This window comes from Physella acuta, unplaced genomic scaffold, assembly GCF_028476545.2.
Source record: "Physella acuta isolate Inbredline_101_S28 unplaced genomic scaffold, ASM2847654v3 ptg000628l, whole genome shotgun sequence".
Lineage (NCBI taxonomy): Eukaryota > Metazoa > Mollusca > Gastropoda > Physidae > Physella > Physella acuta.
In genome coordinates, this window is record NW_026732147.1 from 9,263 (window position 1) to 30,985 (window position 21,723).

General features: G+C 33.2%; 2 protein-coding genes across 4 annotated transcripts; one reads left to right on the forward strand and one right to left on the reverse strand.

Moving 5' to 3' along the window:
- Nucleotides 1-249: 249 nt before the first annotated feature.
- On the reverse strand, nucleotides 250-9,193 carry LOC131948191 (uncharacterized). Its single transcript, XM_059309732.1, has 3 exons — nucleotides 8,922-9,193; nucleotides 1,041-1,121; nucleotides 250-852 (listed from the first exon to the last, which is right to left on the reverse strand). Exons 1-3 carry the CDS (start codon nucleotides 9,031-9,033, stop codon nucleotides 749-751), a joined length of 297 nt encoding a protein of 98 aa, XP_059165715.1. The 5' UTR covers nucleotides 9,034-9,193; the 3' UTR covers nucleotides 250-748.
- Nucleotides 9,194-9,205: 12 nt separating this feature from the next.
- Nucleotides 9,206-20,067, forward strand: LOC131948189 (palmitoyltransferase ZDHHC6-like). 3 transcript variants are annotated; one of them, XM_059309730.1, is made up of 10 exons: nucleotides 9,206-9,247; nucleotides 14,212-14,545; nucleotides 14,903-14,994; nucleotides 15,096-15,252; nucleotides 15,620-15,751; nucleotides 16,315-16,368; nucleotides 16,467-16,628; nucleotides 17,018-17,205; nucleotides 19,157-19,209; nucleotides 19,658-20,067. In XM_059309730.1, the coding sequence occupies exons 2-10, from the start codon at nucleotides 14,300-14,302 to the stop codon at nucleotides 19,756-19,758; spliced, it is 1,185 nt and encodes a 394-aa protein (XP_059165713.1). In that variant the 5' UTR covers nucleotides 9,206-9,247; nucleotides 14,212-14,299; the 3' UTR covers nucleotides 19,759-20,067. The 3 variants fall into 3 exon arrangements, with proteins under 3 accessions (XP_059165713.1, XP_059165714.1, XP_059165712.1); XM_059309731.1 differs by having other exon boundaries at nucleotides 9,206-9,243; XM_059309729.1 differs by lacking the exon at nucleotides 9,206-9,247 and adding an exon at nucleotides 12,749-12,790.
- The last annotated feature ends 1,656 nt before the right edge of the window (nucleotides 20,068-21,723 follow it).

Sequence of the window (21,723 nt, forward strand, 5' to 3'; positions counted from 1 at the left end):
GATCACTAGGTACATGACATGTGGTCATCAGATCACTAGGTACATGTCATATGGTCATCTCATCACTAGGTACATGTCATGTGGTCATCAGATCACTAGGTACATGTCATGTGATCAAGAGATTACTTGGTATATGTCATGGGGTCATTAGTGCACATATGATAAAATGCCACCATATAGCATTTAAATTAATATGCCACTAGATAAGCACAAAAGTGAACAACATATGCAATAACACATAACACCTTTACAGTTCAATTTATTTGCATTAAGTCCCACATATTGGAGCAACCCCACTTATTAAAAAATAAATGCATCAATCCAATGTTACAAATAAATAAAGTTGTAGCTTATGAGCAGATTAAGCTTGTATTACAAATGCATCCACTTATATTTACAAACGCATCAACACTGTTTCTTTCATTCAATTTGATTAATGGTAGTTTGAAAGTTCTTGTTTAAAACCACATAATGTAACACAGGCATTTAAAAACCACAATGTAATAGAAGCTTGAAAAAACCACTGGATAACCACCTACTGTAACTACACAAGAAACCAGTTTCATATTCAAGGAATTGATTCTTTTATTCCAGTCCTTATTTTAACTTTACCCCAAGAGCCGTTGGTGTCTGGGTACAGTGTAGTCACAAAAGCTGGGCTAGCAGGCCCTGACTAAACATACACCCAAATGGACAGTTGTTCTGACCGCAACTGGTCTAAATATCACAACAAGCTGCTAGAGTTACATCACTGTAGGCCAGTCAGCTTCTCAGCTGGCTCATACTTCCAGTTATCATCCTGTAAACTGGCACTTAGCTCTCTCAGCTCCTTCAGCCTCTGTATGTGCAGGTCTGCAAATTTTAAATTTAACTACTTGAAACTGTTCTTATGACAGTATCAACAAACAAAAAAACTTCTTAATTTCTAAACTATAGGACCAGTCAAAAAATTTCAAACAAATAAAAAAATGTCAATGATATAGGGTATATTTTTTAAAATTAAAAACAGATAAAAGGTGGAGAGCTATGACATGACATACCTTTTTTAATATAATACAAATTCATATCAATGTCTTGTTCCAGCTGAACCTTGTAGATGAGAGACATGGATGGAATAATTTCTGAAATTTAGAATTGGTTCTAGTTCATTAGGGGAAACTAAATACTGATTTCAGAAAAACAAAATAATTTCTGAAATTTGGAATTGGTTCTAGTTCATAAGGGGAAACTAAATACTGCTAGCAGAAAAACAAAAACATTTTAATATAATGATTATGGAAAAACTGGCTAACTTAGATCAGTTTATAAAAACTCGCCAACTTAAAGCGGATCAGTTCGTAATAACTGGCCAACATAAATAGGATCATATTAGAAAAATGAGCCAACTAAAAATTGAATCTATTACCCTGGCAATTTTCATTTTTTAGCTCTAACTAGTCTAACATATGGCCAGGCAACTTGAAAGAGAGAGTGCTTGCACGCCAGCGATTAATTAAAAGTTTCTTAAACACATTTGGCACCATTCCAAACAAATTCTCCACACAAAATAAGAGATCAGGGGTTTCATGTTTGTAATTTCAAAATCTTTTGGCATTCATTGAGCTTCTAGATTCACCAATATCAATTACCAAACCTCAGCTAATGATGATTTACACATTTTTTTCATCTATATTATTTCTTAAGTTTTACCTTATTTTTTTCAATACAAATCTTTGGAATCAGTATAATGGAGATTAACAAAGTAATGATGAAAAAAAATTATTTATGGCTAAATTCTTTTATTTTCTTTAAGGAAAGCAAAGCAAAAACTCAATTGACTTGTCACAATAATATTTTTACCTTTTTGCAGATTTAACTTACTATCTTAGTAGTCATTTTATGGTTAATTAAGTGTATTCCCCATTAAATTTAAAGTTTAGTTTTGTCTTTATACCATACCAGTTCATATAATTCAAGGGAAACAATTCTACTTTTTAATTACGCTGAAATTATTCAGACCTAGGTCCATATAGACAGGAGCACTATTAAGACCCAGCATTAAGTTTGCTCTATTTATTACTTTTGATTACACATTAGCTGTATTAAATAGTATACCTTTTATTTTTTTGTGACTTTTTTCTAGCGGATTAGCTAGTATGAGCTGATACGCGCTATTTAGTTGTTTTATTTTCTATTTTTGAGTAATTCATAATTTGCTTTAGAACACTATCAGTAGCTCATGAAGGACAATTATTCTCACTATCACTCTCTCCAACCCCACCCACAAACTCAGTCAAAGCAGCCGTCCACGACGACAGTTTACAGATGACAATGAAAAGATCTATCAGAACTTTTTATTACCACCCCTTAGTTTCAAATAGTTTAAAAACTAAATTATCTGCCCCTAATAGCCATAACTAATTCAACCAAGCCCTATGATTGCAAACATTGGGCGTGAACCACAGCTCACCAGACTGATGGGGTGGGGGTGGTAGCAATATGTCTAGAGAGCGGACAGTTCAGTGTGCTAACATGGTGTCCCGCATGGTCGCTCCATGAAAAGAATTATATATATAGATGTTGGGGAAAAACCTAAAATAACATCAGAAATAATTCCAGAATGGTGTAACAGACTGTAAGCCATTGTTTATTCAGCTCTATCTAGTTTTCAAATCAATACATGTGCATTATTAGCAAAGAGACAATGAAAGCCTTATTTTAGTAATATATTTGGTATAGTATATTGTTTATGGTTAGTTGTTTATTTGGGAATTTTTATTTTTATTTTAAAGTTTAAGTAAACTTCATTTTATTTTTTTTTTAATTACCAATAAAAGCTGACAGACCTTGAGCGCTGATTTCATTTTACCAGAATATACGACATGACCCAACACACAAATTAAGCATCTTCTTAGAAATAAGAGATAATTTAACTCTGACTGTACATTTTTTTATGTTGGAATAAACTTAAAACCATTACTTAAACATGTTTACAAATATGAAGTACCAATGTCTTGCAATAATTACATTCTGCTATACTGTTCTGGAATAATTACTGATGCACTATCAGGATTTTACCTTAAATTGTTTTTTTTTTAATTAAAATTAATAGATAGATCCCAAAATATGATGGTTAGACTTTGGTTCTGACCTTGTTATTGATTAGCTGTCGCATACTATTTGCAAATATGTAATAATTTTGTGTTTGAGTTAGGGATTTTAATTAGTACCAAAAAAACACTATCAAATCCAAATGAAAAAGTCAAAATAACATATATATGATAAAAGGTATAAATTTAAATAAAGGTTATCTGTGACTTCAAATTTTAAAAAAAATTTTAAGATGATTTGAATCATATCTAAAATATTGTAATAAAATAAACACAAAAATCCATAGAAATCATCAAGCTTCCGTAATTGATATACTATGATCAGCATACTAATTTTGTTCAGGAACTTTTTCTGCATTTTTTTTTGCCGTGAAATAACTTACACAGGTTTTTTTAAAATGAACTATATAAGTCCCTAAATTAGTTTGGATCTTAATTTATGTTTTTTTATTTTATAACGGATATGCTTTGCAATGGAAAAGCTTAAATTAGGGAATAATGTAGGCTGATTGAAGATTCTAGATGAAACAAAATATGCATGTTCAGTGAACTGCACATGTGAACGATTAGAATACAATACAATGAATTCTTGTCATTTAATGTTTGTTGTTTATGTGTTATACCGCGTTTACACTTACGACAATGTATACTATACATTTCTGGAACACAAAGCCCGCCAAAATAAAATTTGTCTTGAAACAATTTGTTCACAGAACATGTATACTTTAGCGTTCACACTAGAACATTGTTATAGAACAGTTTATAAAACGAGCATGACCTTTGACCCGGAGCGTCTGCTATATAGGCCCGGATAATTAAATAAAGAGAAATCAAAGTAAAAAAAAAAGATAGTGGGCACACAGTTGTTTTTTTTAAAAAGGAAAATGGTGTACCCACGGTGCTTGCGATTCAACAATGAATGATCTAAAAATTAGAGAACATGCAAGATTTTATAAATTTTATGCCAGCTACTGGAGCTAGACAGTTTTTATAAATATAATGTTGTATAATACCACGGGTCGTTGACATTACCCACCTGTAATTACCCCTCCCTCCCATCCCGCAGTACAATCACCCTTTCCCACCCCAACCCCATGGTAGCCATTTCCCCAGCTTCTTTAATTGCTAGTCTATATCCTTCAGAAACAGCTTCCAATAAACAGGGCTAAATATTTGTTTGCTGAAAGTAAAGGTCTGATTTTCTCCGAAAACTTGCATCTGCCAAGTTCATTAAACGTATCGTGATCGTGTTATCACTATACTGAGTCTATTGTTAAGAATAAAAGTAGATGTAGTTTTTAGAGTAGGGCCTATGACATCCCCCCCAACCCCAATTCGTTTCTTTATGTTAATTATGTCCCATTTTAAACCTAAATAATTAGCCTATGACTTTTTTATCTGCCTGTTTTTATAGTAAGTTGATTATGTGGGATCCCAAGAGCACATTCTGGTGGGCATAAAGATTTACTCATGTCAGACGGAAACTGAAAATATGTTGGTCAAGAAAAAATTGGAGATAAATTTGGTTCAATTATATTTTTTAATTAATTAATATTTTCGTAATTAATACCTAAACTGGTTTTAAGGCAAAATTATAATGCCTTAGATATTATTTCATTAAAACGTGTTTGGAATTTAATTAAAGAAATAAAAAGAAATGATAAAAATGTCAATTTTAGCAGGGCCTAGAGAAATTACAAATTATGAAATCGTGTGTTTAAAAACTCAAAATCATTATAGAATCTATATTTAATTTTGCAATCAGCTGAGGCATATGATGCGCTTACTACTTTTGACGCATGCGCACTCATCTGAAAATTCAGAACATGTCCAATGTTTTCGCTCAGCGAGCGATGACAAAAACTTGACCCAGAACACAAAAAGGGGCGTGGTTTTGTGCCCTGCGACTCAGAAGATGTTCCATATACTCGTAACATGTTTAGTATACACTTTAGTAGGTCAAGTCTAGTAACATTGTCGTAAGTGTAAACGCGGTGTTAGACTGTTAGGCTAAAATCAGCTGAAGAATATGGTTGGGTCAAAGTAACTGGTTATTTTATCATATCAGTAATTAGCATAGCTCAAGTTTCCAATTATAGTTTTAATAAATTTAACAAAAAATAAGCACAGGTCTCAATGGGACAGAGATTAACACAAACTAATTTATATGGGGGGCACATACTGCGAAGGCTCACCAAAATGTGACATGCCAGTCGCTTGAGTGGAACCCCTAGGGGAAGTTGAAGAGAGGGCGCCCAAGACAGACCTGGAGGCCAAGTCTTCTTGAATAACTGAAGCCAACAGGGATGTTTTAGGAGATTGCAAAATTAATAGCTGGGGATCGGACAAAATTGAAGGAAATGATGGAGGTCCTATTTTCTATAAGGAGAACAAGGACTAAGTCAAGTAAGTCAATTAACAGGTATTAACACTAACTAATTAACAGTTATTAACACTTAGTCTTAAAAACTAGGACTAGGTCGAGGAGACATCTAAATCTCTCTAATCCTCAAGTCAGATTCAACTTAACATTAAAATTTTATGTTATTAGATCTAAATATTATATTCCGTTTTTAAAAAGGTTATACTTTTACTTACAAATTATCTATAGACTTACTAGGTCAAGATTCTTAAATTGTTATGTTTTTAATATGAATCACCTTATACTTAATCTTTAAAGAGCTAACTGTTGACTGGCCATATTAATTTTTATTACAATGATATTTTGCTATTTGCTGCTATTTATTTAGTTATTTAGCTTTTTTTTATCTAGATCTAGATCTAGCAAGTTTAATCAACTATCTGCGAACACACACATAGGTCTAGCAAAAAAATCAGAAGTCCCCATTTCAATTGACATAGAAAAAAAAGTACCATAATACTCTGCAATTCTACTGTAATAATATATGTTTAATTCTGTATTCATATGCATAGAATTTGAGATATTATTGTTTTTTGTAACTTTACATGCTTGTAAAATAATTCTAGATCTAGATCTATCTAGATCTATGTGGTTTTGGGTAAGTAATGCTAATGAAGTTTCTAAGAGCCAAAAACCAACTAGTGTTTGCTGCAATGTAGGTTCGAAAATGTAGGTTACTTAAGACTTTACAATATTAGTTTACATAAAAATCTAGATCTTTATTGAATTTTTAAGCCTTGGATTTGTAATGATTTTAATTTTAGACTAAAAATACTCAAATTTTTAGTTTTAGAGTTTTAGGGAATTTTTTTCCATTTTTTTCCTCAACACTTTAAATAGTGTAAAAATTTATATTGGTTGTACTTTCCAATGGAATATGTCAAATGATAGGTAAAATCACGATATGGTGTCGGTTATTATTCCGGAATTGTACAGCAGTAAAAAACAATAAAACCATGGCGTAGTCTGTCGAGCCATTCCGGAAACCACCAGTAACACCGTAAACCTTTATTTGCCGCCATATCATTTTTAATTGATTATGTTTAAAAATGTGCATGGATTGATTTTAGCTGCATTTTAAATACTGTTTTGCTAATTTTTTCGTATTTCTAATTTTTTCAGTGTATGTGCTAATTATTGCTGCTACTAAACACTTGTTCTAATTTTTCTTACTACTTTTAAATTTAGTAAATCTATTTGTCTTAATTTACTAGATCTAGATCAGACTAGAATGAGTAGATCTAGTTGTCGCAAATCTTCTGCAAGTTTTTTTTTGTATTTCTTAAAAAAACATTAAAAACCACACTCGAGTTTATTAATAATTGTTGCTATTTTTTTGTCAATTAAACTTTAAATTAAGTTAAAACATTAATTTAATGCACTTGACTTTATTTTTATTTGAACGGTCAATTAAACTATGGTTTACAGTAACAAATGTTACCGAAACTCAACAAGCATTACCAGATAATTTCCTACGCTATATCAAGGGATTACCAAATGATAAAATAATTATAACTTAATTTAAAATACAAAGTGACTACTCGGAAGAAGATTTTTCTCTCCAACGTCTCCACTTAGTCGGCAAAAGATAGCTCTGCGCATGCGCAGTGACCTATGGCTACGGTTAGGGCTAGAATTAGGGTTAGGGATAGGATTAGGTCTAGGGTTAGGGATAGGTCATAGGGTTAGGGATAGGATTAATTACTAGTTAGGGTTAGGGATAGGATCAGAGTTTCTTCCAGGCATCTCTCCGGGGGGGGGGGGGCAAAGCCCCCCCGAAAAAATTTTACCGCCCCCCCCCCCCCCCGAACGAAATTTATATAATTTATATAGAAAATATATACTTTTAACAGTGTCCGCCCCCCGAAGAAAGTTTACCGCCCCCCCCCCCCCCCGAAGATTTCAAGTGCCCCCCCCCCCCCCGGAGAAAAAAGTCTGGAAGAAACACTGGATAGGATTAGGGATAGGGTTAGGATTAGAATTACTATTAGGGATAGGGTTACCGGGTTAGGGATAGGATTAGGATTAGGGTTGGTATTAGGGTTCTGCGGTTGTAAACACACACATGCGCAGTACCATCAAAAACATTGCCGCAATGGCAAGTCGTAGTTTCTCTCCATTGCGCATGCGTATCTTTTTCCGGCTAGCATCGGCCTTTAAAATATACTGCGAGACATCAGACACTGGACATAGACAGGCTATGACACAACTCAATGCAGTGAATGCACTCTCACTCAGACTCAATAGTACTCCATAGTTACTATAAAATATAAATCATAGTTAGATCTAGTAGTCAGTCTAGTATAGGCCGTTCGAATTCACAGCTTCCGGGTTTGTTGTTTTGAAGCCATCTCACGGCTCATGCGCTTACCAAAAATGGCGGCCAGTTTCGCTTTCACTAATGGGTAGAGGGATAAAACTAATGATTACGAAGCCATCGTTAATTTTAGACATCGGAACTATCCGTTTCTATTTAAGTCTGTTGTTTAAGAATTGTCGGATCTACTTTTGGCCTAATTTCTTTGTTTGTATTTAACGAGGCCGTCGAGAGAAAGTCACGCTTATTTAGCTTGCGTTTCAAGTCGAATTAACTAAAGCAGGTGCGCTCGACAATAACTTTTTTATTTTTTACAATTTTTATAACATCTTTACTATCAAATAAAAATTGAATTGTTTAATGAAATTAGGGTGAAAACAATACATTTGAGGGTGTAAGTGATCACCCCTCAATAATGCCATTTTATTATATTCTTGTTTGGTGAAAACGAGGCGCGGGAAAATGTGTGCCGCGCAAGAATCCAATCATTTGGCTAGATTTATGACTGTTTTTTATGTCATACCTAAAAATAGAATGTTTACGCTTTCTTCGTTGATGATCGTTTTTATTATTTTTTAAATTGAAAGTATGAATTATTAGTTAGATTACGGATTTTGTAACTTGGTATACTTACCTTTTATCAATTTAAAAAACATAGCATGGTAATTGTGAACAAATATAGTCATAAAACACAGAAATATAAAGTTATAATTGCGATGTGCCACACCCCCTCAAGAAAGCATGTGTTTATTAAGCTGTTTATCTCACTTTACAAAAGTAATTAAAATTAATTTTCAAATTTTTATCACTTATTGGGTAAGATTAAGCACATGTTTACCAAAAATAAAAATAAAACAAAAGCAAATTCTGTTTTAATGAAGGTCACGGGTGAAGTTTTTTTTTCCTTCTGTCACGTTCAGTGGAGGGTGCCACAGGCTGACCTGACTTTGGAATTTTTTTCAGTAATAATGACTTTGCACAGAAAGTTAAAATATGCTAAATTAGCTTAGTTTACTAGTGTTCTAGCTATTATTGATACATTTTTAATAAAAAAATCATTCTGTAATTCTCATCAAACAGCCTAGTCTAGTACCTGGTCCTGCTGCTGCTTTTGAGCTCTCTGGTACAGGAGAAGGCGATTGAAATAAAGCTTTTTTAAAATTTATGTTTCCAATAATTGATGAAGCAGCTTCATAGCGTGCCATAACAGATGCTAGTTTGATTTGAAATTGAATGTAATATTACAAATACAAAAGGGTCGTGGATCTAACAGTCTCTAAAAAATAAAGACACATCCCCCATTTGTTTATGTACCAACTTTAGTTCAGCTGTTTATGTCTTCCTCCACTTTAAAGGATTTCTCTTTCCGGGTGGGTTGTTAAAAATTGTGGACTAAATTCTCAATCCTAGGCTGAGTAGGTATATCTTTCTTATGCACCAAACAAACATAGACAAGAGAAGAGATATACTGATATAGGTTCTAGATCTAGACTAGAAATCTAAATCTAGTTTGATCTAGAATCGGTAAAATCTTAGTTTAGCGTCGTAAATTCCAACGTAGCTAGTAATGTGCGATGAAGGTAACTAATGAATATTTCTTTCATTTGGCCATATTTATGTCATATTTTACATAATATAACAGATAATTGAATAACAAATCACAATCCAAGACCAAACCAGTCATAAATATCCTGGAATAAACTTTAAACTACCCCGTTCGAGACAACAATGAGTAAATTCAAGCAGCGGCCATGTTTCAAAAACAATAAATTGTCTATTCGCATGTCTTTTGTGTTGATTTTGTGGTTTAATATGATTGCTTTGTATTGTTTTAATATTAATACATGCCTGGGGGTCGTCCATAAATGACGTCACACTCGTAGTGGGGAGGGGGGTTCACATGGTGTGACGAATTTTAGACGTTATTTTGCGTTTTAGATAACTGTTTTAATACATTGTAATAACAATTGATTAAAATACTCTATTTTGACAGAGTTCAGACAAGATTTTGGAAAAATATAGCTGTTTAAAAACAATTCAACTGCAATTTTGAGGGGTTGTAGGCTGAGGTGTGACGTCACTTTAGGGGGGTGGGGGGTCTGGCTTTTTGTGACGACGTGTGGGGGAGGGGGGGGGGGAAATCGTCAAAAAAGCGTGACGTCATTTATGGATGACCCCCCTGTATAGTAATTTTTCTTTTTTTAATATAGTTGACATGAATGACTAATAGACCTTATCAGACTTAATAGTGTGCATCCAAGACCACAACAATTGTTGGGAGGTTGAACTTTTGAACACTTTATTTGCAGTAAGCAAATCAATTATTTTAGATCGCTCATAAATGACGTCGCTCTTAAGATAGTAATGACAGCGTGCATTATTACAGAGCAAACATGAACATATTGTTTCAGATAGAAATTGTGATTTGTGGTGGGGAGAGGTTGAGTAGAACTCAGCGATGTGATTTTGGAGACGGGTCAGGTTTTTTTTTTCGTGAAAACGGGATGGTTGTGGGAGAAAGACCAGCTGTAGAAGTATGACGCGTCATTCATTGGTGATCCATTTTCTCAGTGGGGACGAAAGAACTATTAAGAAGGGTCAAGAAATGTAAAAAGCTTGCTGAGTCGCATTTCTTGAACCCTACCTTTTTCATTCCCCCACTTAGCACATCGTCACCGAGTTAACGCTCGCACGTGACGTCATGTAGCGGTACCGCCGACCGTTAAGCTAATTTTATAGAAAAAAAAAAACAACAAGCACTGCCTTTTTGACGCTTTTGCGACGTTTAATTTGATTACATAAGTTGGTGTTCATTAAACAGCCCCTAACACATCTATCACTCGTCCATTTAAACGTACGTAGTTATTTCTGCAAGCTTGCTGTCTTGAGACTTTCGGCCCTTTAAAAATGTATTAAGCTCACACCGTATAGAACTAGACTACCCATATTAAGCTCCAAAAGAAGCTTGGTGAAAACAGGATGGCCGTCCGATTTTGTAGCTGCTCCGCGCTTTATAAAAAGCACAATAAACGATAAGATGACACTTATATTAAAGTAAATTATAGTTCTGAATCTTGATACATTAAAAGTGATATTCGGAAATTATGAGCCAGACAGTCAACATGATATTTCAATTTAAGTCCAAGAAAATAAATTTCCTCAAACGATGGAACATAACTAAATTTTTGCGCAGTTTAGCGAAATTGAATTTAAGTATTTACGTCATCTTACAAAGCGCGATAGCCTACTGGTGCTCTAACGCGGCCCATGCTAATGGCCGTATTCCTAACGCCCCGCATTAGACGCGGCTTATTCGTCAGCAGGCATTTGGTGGCAAGCCTTTTTGACGGGGATAATGTGTTAAGTTAAGGCCGTTTTGCCAAATGTCTTAAACTGGCAGGCTTGCAACATTTATGATAATTCGTTTTAAGCAAGGTATACGTATACTAATGCTTATTTATCGTTATTTTGATTGAACAAAGCATTATAGAGGTTCTCCATCAACCACATAGGTATTTTTCCCCGTTCACCTCCTTTCATGAGACCGACACGTCATAAATTGCAAAGCCACCTGAGTTGACGTCACAAATCTTCACTCACTCCCGTAGCAAATCATATGTGACATCATTTATGGACAACCCCATATCACTCACTTGGGTACTTGATATTGACAATTTGACAACAAAGGATAACCAAAATCTGTCTGGCAGGTGGAGACTTGCGATCGACCATAATGACAACACGCACTTAAGGGGTGGAGTGGCTGATTATTTTAGATGATGTTTTACGAGGGAAGCTGGTGGATAATACATTTTGTCTCTCTGTATATATAAATGATGACAAACATTTATTGTTGTCAAAATTATGGCTAGAGATCTTAGATAAGGCAGAGCGAAGCGTAATTTTTTACATTAGGGGTCATCCATAAATGACGTCACGCTTTTTTGACGATTTTTACCTCCCCCCCCCTCCCCTCCGTCACACGTCGTCAGAAAAAGCCAGACCCCCCCCCTAAAATGACGTCACACCTCAACCTACAACCCCCCTCAAAATTGCAGTTGAATTTTTTTTAAACATCGATATTTTTCCAAAATCTTGTCTAAACTATTACAATTTATTAAAACTTTTTTCTTTTTTTATAATGCAAAAATGTGACGTCGCAACATCTGAACCCCCCCCCCCCCTCCCCCTCATCACACATCGTCACAAAATTACGGACCCCCCCCCCTCCCCCTACGAGTGTGACGTCATTTATGGATGCCCCCTTATGACTTGTTGTGACATTGACAACAAAAATATGACGGAGGTTGGGGTTTAATTAAGGTAAAGAGAAGTAAAAAAAAAATGTCATAAGTTACGATAGAATCACTAGATCTAACTGATGGAAAGAAAAACCTGAAATGAAAATAGTGAACATTCAAACAATAAGAAAAAACTCAAACTATATAGTAATAGTAAGATCAAATAAACATTAGTAAAAAAAAACGTGATTTAAAACATGGATACAAGTTGCATCTCACAATGCTTCTAGAATTAATAAAGTTGTTTCTTAGGACATTCAGTTTTTAAAGAGCAGAATTTTAAAAAATGCTTTGTTATACGGACTATACAACAAGACAATCATATTTAAATACATTTTCATACGAATAGAAATGAAAGGGAAGCTACTCTAAATAACATTTTCTTAAGATGGCTGCTGTTTTTAATAGTAAATTTACTATCTCGAACAGGGTTGATAAAAATTAATTTCAGGATATTTAAATTGATTTAACCATAAATGGTGATCTATTATTCAATTATTTATAATATTTTATCAAAATATACGAAAATATACTCATATTTAATGACATATTCATTATTGCACTCTCTCCTACATTACTAGTTTTGGCCGAATTTACGACGCTAAACTAAGATTTTACCCTAGAATCTATTAAGTAATCTATAGTCACATTGTTGTGGCTGGTAAGTCAAACTTACTAAGATTGATCATTGTTGCCTGTGGTCTTAGGCTTCGTAGTTCGTAGAAAGCGGGGAGGGGGGGGGGGGTATCCGGACTAAGACTAACAACCCTCCATACTATACTCATAACACTCAGAGTAACAACTCACTAAGTATTACTAAGTAACTAAGCAGATCTAGATTTAGATCTAGAATCTAGTAATAATTTAATAATTATAGTAATATATAGAAGTCTATCTATAGTACTCTATACTACTCTATAGTAGTCTATAGGCCTAATAAAATTATTAATTTAATTTGGGCCTAATATTTTTTTAATTACTAAAAAAACAAGTTAATTAAAAAGTCTAGAGACATTTATGCGCAATTTCCTTATGTTATCTAAAAATAGCTCTGATGTATAATGCTGGGGTGCGTTCAAGCTAGGAGAACGATCGGTTTGTATGTGTTATAAGTAATTTTAAAATTTGTGACCGAACGAAAGGATATTTTTGAAAACTTTCTTCCGAAATATTGTTCTAAATTATGGCAGGAATCGATTGGTAAATGTTTCAAGTCGCTAAGTGGTCTGGTTGCCGAGATATGGGCCAAAAACTGCATTTTTTTTAGGTTTTTTAGCTTTTCCGCGAAATCCAGGAAGGAATTCCGGAATTTTTTTGGCCCACTATCATCCTCGTAACTTGCTTAACAAATTTGCTTTCGGAACTAGTCCTCGATATTGCTTCGTTGAGGAGGAGATACGACTTAAAGCTGCGAACACACATCCATACATTCATACATCCAGAAATGACGGGTTAATAAACGCAATTCTCCAGAATGGAAATTGCGCTAAAAAGTAACTATAACCATAGCCTAAATATAACTATTAATATTAACTATTAATTAATAACTAGGCCTAGATCTAGTAAATTTAGTAAATACATTAGGCCTATGACAAGCTTATCTCACTGACTGTAAATTACAACGTAATTCTAACAACCAAGCTTACAACTACACTATAAAGATCTAGATTCCAGATATCTAGGGGCCTAGCTTAGTTTAGTATAGGCCTACTGTACTAATAATATAAGTAATAGATTTTTAGATTAAAAACTACATTTTATTTTTTAAAATAAACAATAAGTTGAATAAGTAGATTGTAAATCAACCTAGGTCCTAGGAGGACTTACATTTGCCAATAGTTTGAATAGGCCTAATAAATATAATAAATAAATAAAAAACGTACCTAGTCTATTTAATACACAATTTGATTAGAATGCATTGTAAGATTCTAAAAGAATATGAGCCTTAGTTATTTTTGTGTCTGAAAATAGAATAGAGGCATTGAATTATTTTTTTCATTTATGTGCATTCATAAGTTAAATAAAATGGTAGGGGCCTAATGCTCATGCAGAGTTACTATTATGGTTTGATAATATTTGCAGGTTTTTGAATATGACAGCAGGCAAGAATTCCTGAGCAATAAAAATTTAATTTGCTAAATTTCTTTAAAAGATAACTTTTTAAAAAAACATGGGCTTTGAGAGAGTTGGAACCTGGAGACAATTCTTACATTGGGGCCCAATTCTGGCCCTGTCTGTGATCTTCACAATCAGCCTGGTGGCCATCAGGTGTCATGTGATGTGGTGGCCCCCGCTCATGAGCCTCGGAGCTTTTGTTAACTTCTCCTGTTTCTTGTCATGGGTGGCTCTCACTCTACACAACTATTTTTCTGCCTGTATTAAAGGACCTGGCTTTGTCCCCATCATGTGGAAACCAGTAGGTTTTTTTTATGTATTACATTTTTATACTTTAATTTACATGTTGATGTATTATGTACAACTTTTACATATATTTATATTCTATTAACATCAAATGACATTTAAAGATACAAGTTGTCTTTTTTTATGTCCTTTGATGTAGCCTTTGATGTGTCCTTTGATATAGAGCATACTAATTTAAATGTTGCTAGTTTGTTTATTATTATGTTACATTTTTCCTGATAATATTTTTTAAAGAAAATGTGAAAACACTAATTTTTAAGCATACTTAAAATTGTATGTTACTTTATTTGCTTATTAAGATATAGCAAATTCATTAGTGAAACCAAATTTCTTATGACAATATTGATTCCAGAAAAATCCACAACATGAACAGTTCCTCCAATACTGTGAAGCTTGTCAGGGCTACAAAGCTCCTAGGTCCCATCACTGTCGAAAATGTGGCAGGTAGGATTCATCTTGATGTGATTGTCAACAACAGTAATGAATATTTATCAGTATGCAGTACAATTGTTTCTTTTATATCAATTATCAATTTTTATTGGCAGGTGTGTAATGAAAATGGACCATCACTGCCCATGGATAAATACATGTTGTGGTCACTTGAACCATGCCAATTTTTGTTGGTTTCTATTATTTGCCCCAATAGGCTGCTTGCATGCTCTCTTTATCCTCATCCCTTCTATTTATAGAGCACTAAACTTTGTAAGTTGATCCTGTGTATATTGGTGTGTTTGTGTTTGCTCAGAATTTTTGCATATTTTCAAATGTCAAGAGTAGAACAATACTGTCATTATTGTACTTGGAGGTTTAAAAACCTCAAATAGATTGATATGACAGATGTTTTATTAAGAACTTTAAAATAAAATCCAAACTAAAATTGAATCTATTGCTTTGATTTTGTAGCTTAATCTGATGTAGCACAGTAGTAAAAACATAAAAATATTCCTGCTTTTCATTGAATATTTGAATTTCTAAATTTATGAACAATCACAAAGATTATGTCATTGTAAATGTTTGATTATTTAATTCCCACTCATTGAATGTCATGATGTTGTGAATCTTGTTTCAGCATTATTATTTTCATGCCCGCCCTAATGATCCTCTGGTTTACCTTGGTGTGTGGGGTTTTGTTGTCACCATGTTTGCCATTGGGCTGGCCATTGGAGTCATCATTGCTGTGGGAATGCTGTTCTACATACAGGTTACCATTTCTTAAATCTTATTACTTTTAATTAAGAGTTTAATTTTCTTCTGGTCTTTATTTCCATAATATTATATTGTTTTTAACCAAACATAAATGAAATTTTAAAGCATGAAGTAGGACTCACAAACTACTATAACTTTTTTTTTTACAATTTTTGATATAAAATGATTTTTTTTAGGAAATTTAGTTTTTGTTTAAATTCTTTAAAATTTTTGTATTCACCTTTATTATACTTTCATGGGAAAGGTTACTTATGCTAGATCACTGGTTAAGATATATAATTTCTATATAAACTAAATTATATAATTTTTGTATTTTGTCAGGGGGTGGCAATGTTAAAAAAACTCACCTTGTTAATATCCAACAGGCTGGGGGTCAATTTTTATTTTGTCATACAAATTTGTTAATCCACCACATAACGTACAGTTATAGAAGTGATTTTGTTTGCTTTTGTGATATTTATTCATTGGTTGTTGCCATTTTGTTAATTAAAGTTTACATTGATCAAAATTTTCACTCAGTTAATAATAGTTTTATCTAAAACTTTTTAAAAATTTCAGATACGAAGTGTCTTAAAAAATGAGACCGGCATTGAATCCTGGATAATAGACAAGGTTGTATTTTTAAAATAACATTGCATTAAATATTGTCTATCAATATTTTAATTGATAAACAAAAATACTAATTGTACAATTAATATTTTTTTAACCAGGCTCTGGATAGGGACAGAGAAGAAGAGGAAGGGGAGTTTATCTACCCATACAACCTGGGCTGGAAGGAAAACTTGAGACAGGTGTTTACCTGGACTGGTAGACCCAAGTCAAATGGGATCAGGTGGGATGTGGCTCACGGCTGCCATCAGTTCTCTCTGACAGTAAGTCCTTGGCCTAGTGCTGACCCACAGGCAGGCATTTCCCTCTGTACTCTTCCTTTCACTAAACCTGTCTATGCATAGAGCTACTATAAATTATAAGTATAACAATACTCACAACTACCCTTATTGCATTATATGTAAACCATCTATATGATTGGTTAGCTATTCTATTATGATAATTTTGCCATTTTTAATTTTGTTGTTGCAAAATTAGATTTTCATACAGTATTTTTATCTTTGCTTTTGATTAATCATTTAAAAAATTGTATTTGACTTTCATAAAGCAAATATAATTAGACTAAAGTATTTTTCAAGTTTGCAAGTCAGGTTTTAGTTCTGTCTATTAATTTCAGTTCACTATTGATTACACTGTTGATTTTGTTTCCTAGATGGAGCAAGTGATGCAGAAAAGAGAAAAAAGGGAGAGAACTATAGAGTACATGATAACAGAGAAATATTCTGGCTCTTTGTTTCCTATAACAAAAGGAGTGAGAACTGGTTGTTGTGTGCCATGCACTGATGAGCCCAGGATCAGTGTAGATATAGGGGACAGAGTTTTAGTCACCAGGTGGAAAAAGTAAGTTGTTTGTTACAGTTTCTGGTTTATAAAACATGTTGGCTTAACCCTTAAAGCGCGCATGGCCACGATCGTGGCTTTGCTATAACAGAACGTATGACGCGTAAGGCCACGATCGTGGTTTCGTGTGTTTGCGGCCGTATTTTTCGTAAATACTCGGCAATTAGACCAGTAACCGTAAATACACGAATACTTCCGCCATTTCCGATTTCAAACATCGTGGTTTAGTGTTTGTACTGTGAAAGCTAAATTTTTTACAAATAAAATTGGACAGCGACTCAAGAGACAGTGAAGGTGACTCAAGAACATAATTGAGACTGATGATGACTTTGATAGCAGCGTTTTAGATGATTTGTATGGTAAGTGTTCGAATTTAATAAATACAAATACTTTCTCTTCAGCTTGGTGATGAATTTTAAAAATAAAGTGAAAGTAGATCTAGTGTCGGGAAAATTATTACATTATTTTATTTTTACTGTAAGGGTGTGGGTGCTTGAAGTGCCACGCCCACCTCTTTAGGTAGATACTGTTTCAAAATTTATGAATGAATATCTAGATCTCTATATTAAATATATCATTTAGGTAAACAAATGTAAATGAAGTCAATATAATTATTAAAAAATAAAATAATAGGCTCTAATTATAAATTTAAACTATTTTTCAGATTCAGAGGACAGGGAATCTCTTACAGCTGATGGACATTGGCAGCCTATTGTTGGAGAGGATTGTGGCCCTAGACCTATCCTGTTTACAGCAAATCCAGGACCCAAGCATAAACCAGCTGCTAATGCTAAGCCTGTTGAATACTTGGATCTGTTTTTATCATCAGAGCTTACCAATGTTATCATAGCTGAGACCAACTGCTACGCTAGCGAGTTCATCGAGAGCAACAAAGAGAAGTTATGACATCATTCCCTGATCAAGAGTCCACAAATTGACTCCACTCACCCTAGCTGAATTTAGGGCCTTTCTTGCTGTGGTCCTGAACATGGGCTTAAATCAAAAGCCCAATTCCAATGCTTATTGGGACTCCTGCCACCATAGCCAAGAAACACCATGGTTCCCTGCACGTTAAAAAAAAAAACTGTATGCACCTGGCTTAACGTCAAACCCTCAAATGGACAAATAAAGTATTCTTCTCTTTGTTAGGTAGAGCTGTGCTAAACAGCTATATCTTATACAAGCTGAACACTTCAGACAAGCCTGTGCTTTTTAGGTGCAATTTTATCATTTCTGTTTTGGAGAGCCTGTCCTCTAAATTCACACCAGAAAAAATTGTTCGTCGCAAACGGACAAGGGAGGAAATATCAACCACCAGAAATGGTGTTGAGTCCCCAGTGCCTTCTGCTTACAGTTATCCACTAGATGGCCATGATTTAGTGAAACTACAAGTGTGCAAAAAAAGACAGTGTGTTGCAGGTCATTCTGCAAGAGTCAGAAGTGGGTGGGAGTGTTCTGGTTGCAATGTTGGACTGTGTCCGGAATGCTTTGCCAAATACCATAGGACCCTATATTTACTACCAGTGTGTGATTTCTTATCAAGGATATAAATGTGCTGGTTTTGGTACTTTGTTTTTTAGATTGTGGTGTTTGTTTTTGAAAATTTATGTGTACTTTATTCAAGGAATTAAAATTATTTGCGAAGGTAAAAAAAATGGTTTGTATTTCATTTTTCTTAAATTTTGACTATTGTGTTTTTCTGTTAATAGTTAATGTGTTTTCATATTCTTTATTATTTAAGCTTTCCATTAATGTATGGGTTCATAGGTCTATAATGTATAGATCACACTTTAAAATGGTAATATTACAAGGGGGTATCAAAATTTGTAAACATTACCATTTTGATCCCATTTTTTAATGCACTTCCTGAATACCAGCTGAGCGCTTTAAGGGTTAAAGTGGCTGTGCTATTGAGTTTATTGAGACTAAGAGGATGTTGTTGTTTTTCTAGGAGGTGGTTGTATGGTTGTAAGATAGCTGCTGAGGTCATTGAAGGTCATACAGGTAAGCAGTTTTCTATTTATAAATTTTATTCAAGTTAAATGCTTAAATAAAAAGCCAGAATTATTTTCTGATAATTGTAGGTGTACTACTGAAAATATTTGACAAGTTTTTTAAAGATTAAAATTGTAAAATCTTAAAATTATTTAATTAGTTTTGCCCAGCAGATGCAACTAATCACCACCATAGCAAGACTCTAGTAAAGTCAGTTTTTAGTAACTCCATTAACCCACCATGTCCTTGGCCTGAAGTCTGCTACAGCAGTTCTCTAGTATAGTCAGTTTTGGTGACCACCTTCCCAACCTCTCTAATAATTATTATTGTAGAAGCTGCTGTTTCAATTGATATTCCATAAATGACTCTTCTACAGTTTTTGTCCTAGTTGCTATATGTATGAAAAAAAAAAGTTTACTATGAATGTAATGTAAATATCCACTATCTCTTTGAACAGTGACAAAACGTTTACGAGGATGGTTCCCTAGAAGCTGTGCAATACAAGTGATTGATGACAATATGAATGATGACAATATGAATGACAAAAAGGATTCTTAGTGTCAGTTATTTATTTTAACAGAACAAATGATAGGATGCATTCCATTATATTTACTTTCATTTTTATTCTTCCATTTTTTTAAAATAAATATGTTTTACTTTATCATCAAAATGTGAAAATCAATTTGAACAATCAAAAGAATATATTTTGTGCTGATTTTTTACACTATTCTTTTATTTACTTAGTTCAGCTCAGTTCACTGTAACATAATGTATTATTAAAAAAAGTTTTTCCTTCATCATAGACCTAAAAAATGAACAATTACATTTTTTTCTTGTTTTAAACAGAGAGTTATGTTACTTTAAAATACGTAGTTACACTAATATTAAAAAAAAAATTTATGATCTGCTCATTGTAATTTATAAAATTCCTTTGAGTCTGTTAAGAATAAAATTTGGAAATCTTTTATTATGAAACATTGTTGCTAAAACAAAATTTAATATTTTTATAATTAAGATGGCTACATCAGATATTGTGTTACTAATCACCACCATAGCAACTCTCTAGTTAAGTCACGAAAGTGAGGATATAATAACAGATGCATGTAAAAAAATTTAGTCTACCAAAATTTAAATTCAGTTTATTTTCTTCATATTCTTCTATACATTTCTGTTTTTTTTTTTAAAAAAGACTGCTGTTTATGAATTCATTTTACTGTATTGTTTTTAAATTTGATAAATGATAACCACTGAGCCTTATTTTGCTGTTCACAATGTCTTGCAAAATCAACTATTCAGTTGTCATATCATTAAACAGTGTTCTCTCTATGATGTGGTGACCTGTGGTCATATGATTAGATGGTGCCCCCATTATGTGACTTCAGTGGTCATAGCATAAGACAGTGCTACCTCTAAAATGTGATGACCAGTGGTCATGTCATTAGATTGTGCTCCCTCTGTGATGTAGTAACTTTGACATAAAAATTTGATTTCTTTTAGCCCTCCAATACACTGAGCAATTTTATTCCAGGCCAGCCAATGAAAGGTGCCTTAATAAACAGGTTGATATCTATAATTTAATTAATTGTCTCATCATTATATTTTTCTAGATTATTTAGGTCAAATTTTGAATTATGAAGTGGGGTGATTTATAATTTACGTGTTTTTTTTATAGCTGTAAATTTAAATATTGAAAAGAAAATGTTTCTGGTGTGAAAGGTTGCCAGGTTGTTTTAAAAAGTTATTCAAAATATGTTTGTGTATTTGGCTGAAAAATTATTATTTGCAATACTGATAGAGATTTTAATTCTTTTTTACAACCTGTTTTTTAAACCTGGTAAATTGTGGAGATCTCCATAGTTTATGCCACATGAACCAATCTGCTTACCTTACAGAACAAATAGATACCAATACATGTGATTTACTGAACAAATTAAGTGTGAATTTCACTGGGAGCAAACTTGACTTAAACAACCAGTGCTTTGATTGCCTATATTGTATTCAAGTGATAATTGCTGTTGTACTTCAATAAAACAATGTCTATGCACTCTGTGTCAAAAAGCTGACATCTAGGAGCATTATTGTAAATAATAAAGGAATATACTTCTCAGAAGATATACATTTTATTTCTGATATAATTTATTGCTAAAATAATAAATATAATTTGCCTTTGTAATTGCTTTTTTATGTAACATTTTGAATATTTTATTTGTTTTATGTGCTTGGAGCTTATTTCTTAAAGTTGAATAAGCTGCTGTAAGAGTATTGAAAAAATGTGAAATTGTTTGTTGGCTAGTAATTTGTGATTGCTTAATACTGATACTAATGTGTGATTTTTGTTTCAAAAGTGAATCATTTACTTAACATTATTTAATTAAATTAATGTGTATGCTTTTGTCAGTTGTCTATTGGTAACTCTTATATCTTATATTTTTTATTTATGTATGAGCTATTTCTAAAAAAAAATGTATAACTAATTTTTTTTTTTCTGAATTAAAATGGAAGCAGGTTCAATGTTCATATTAT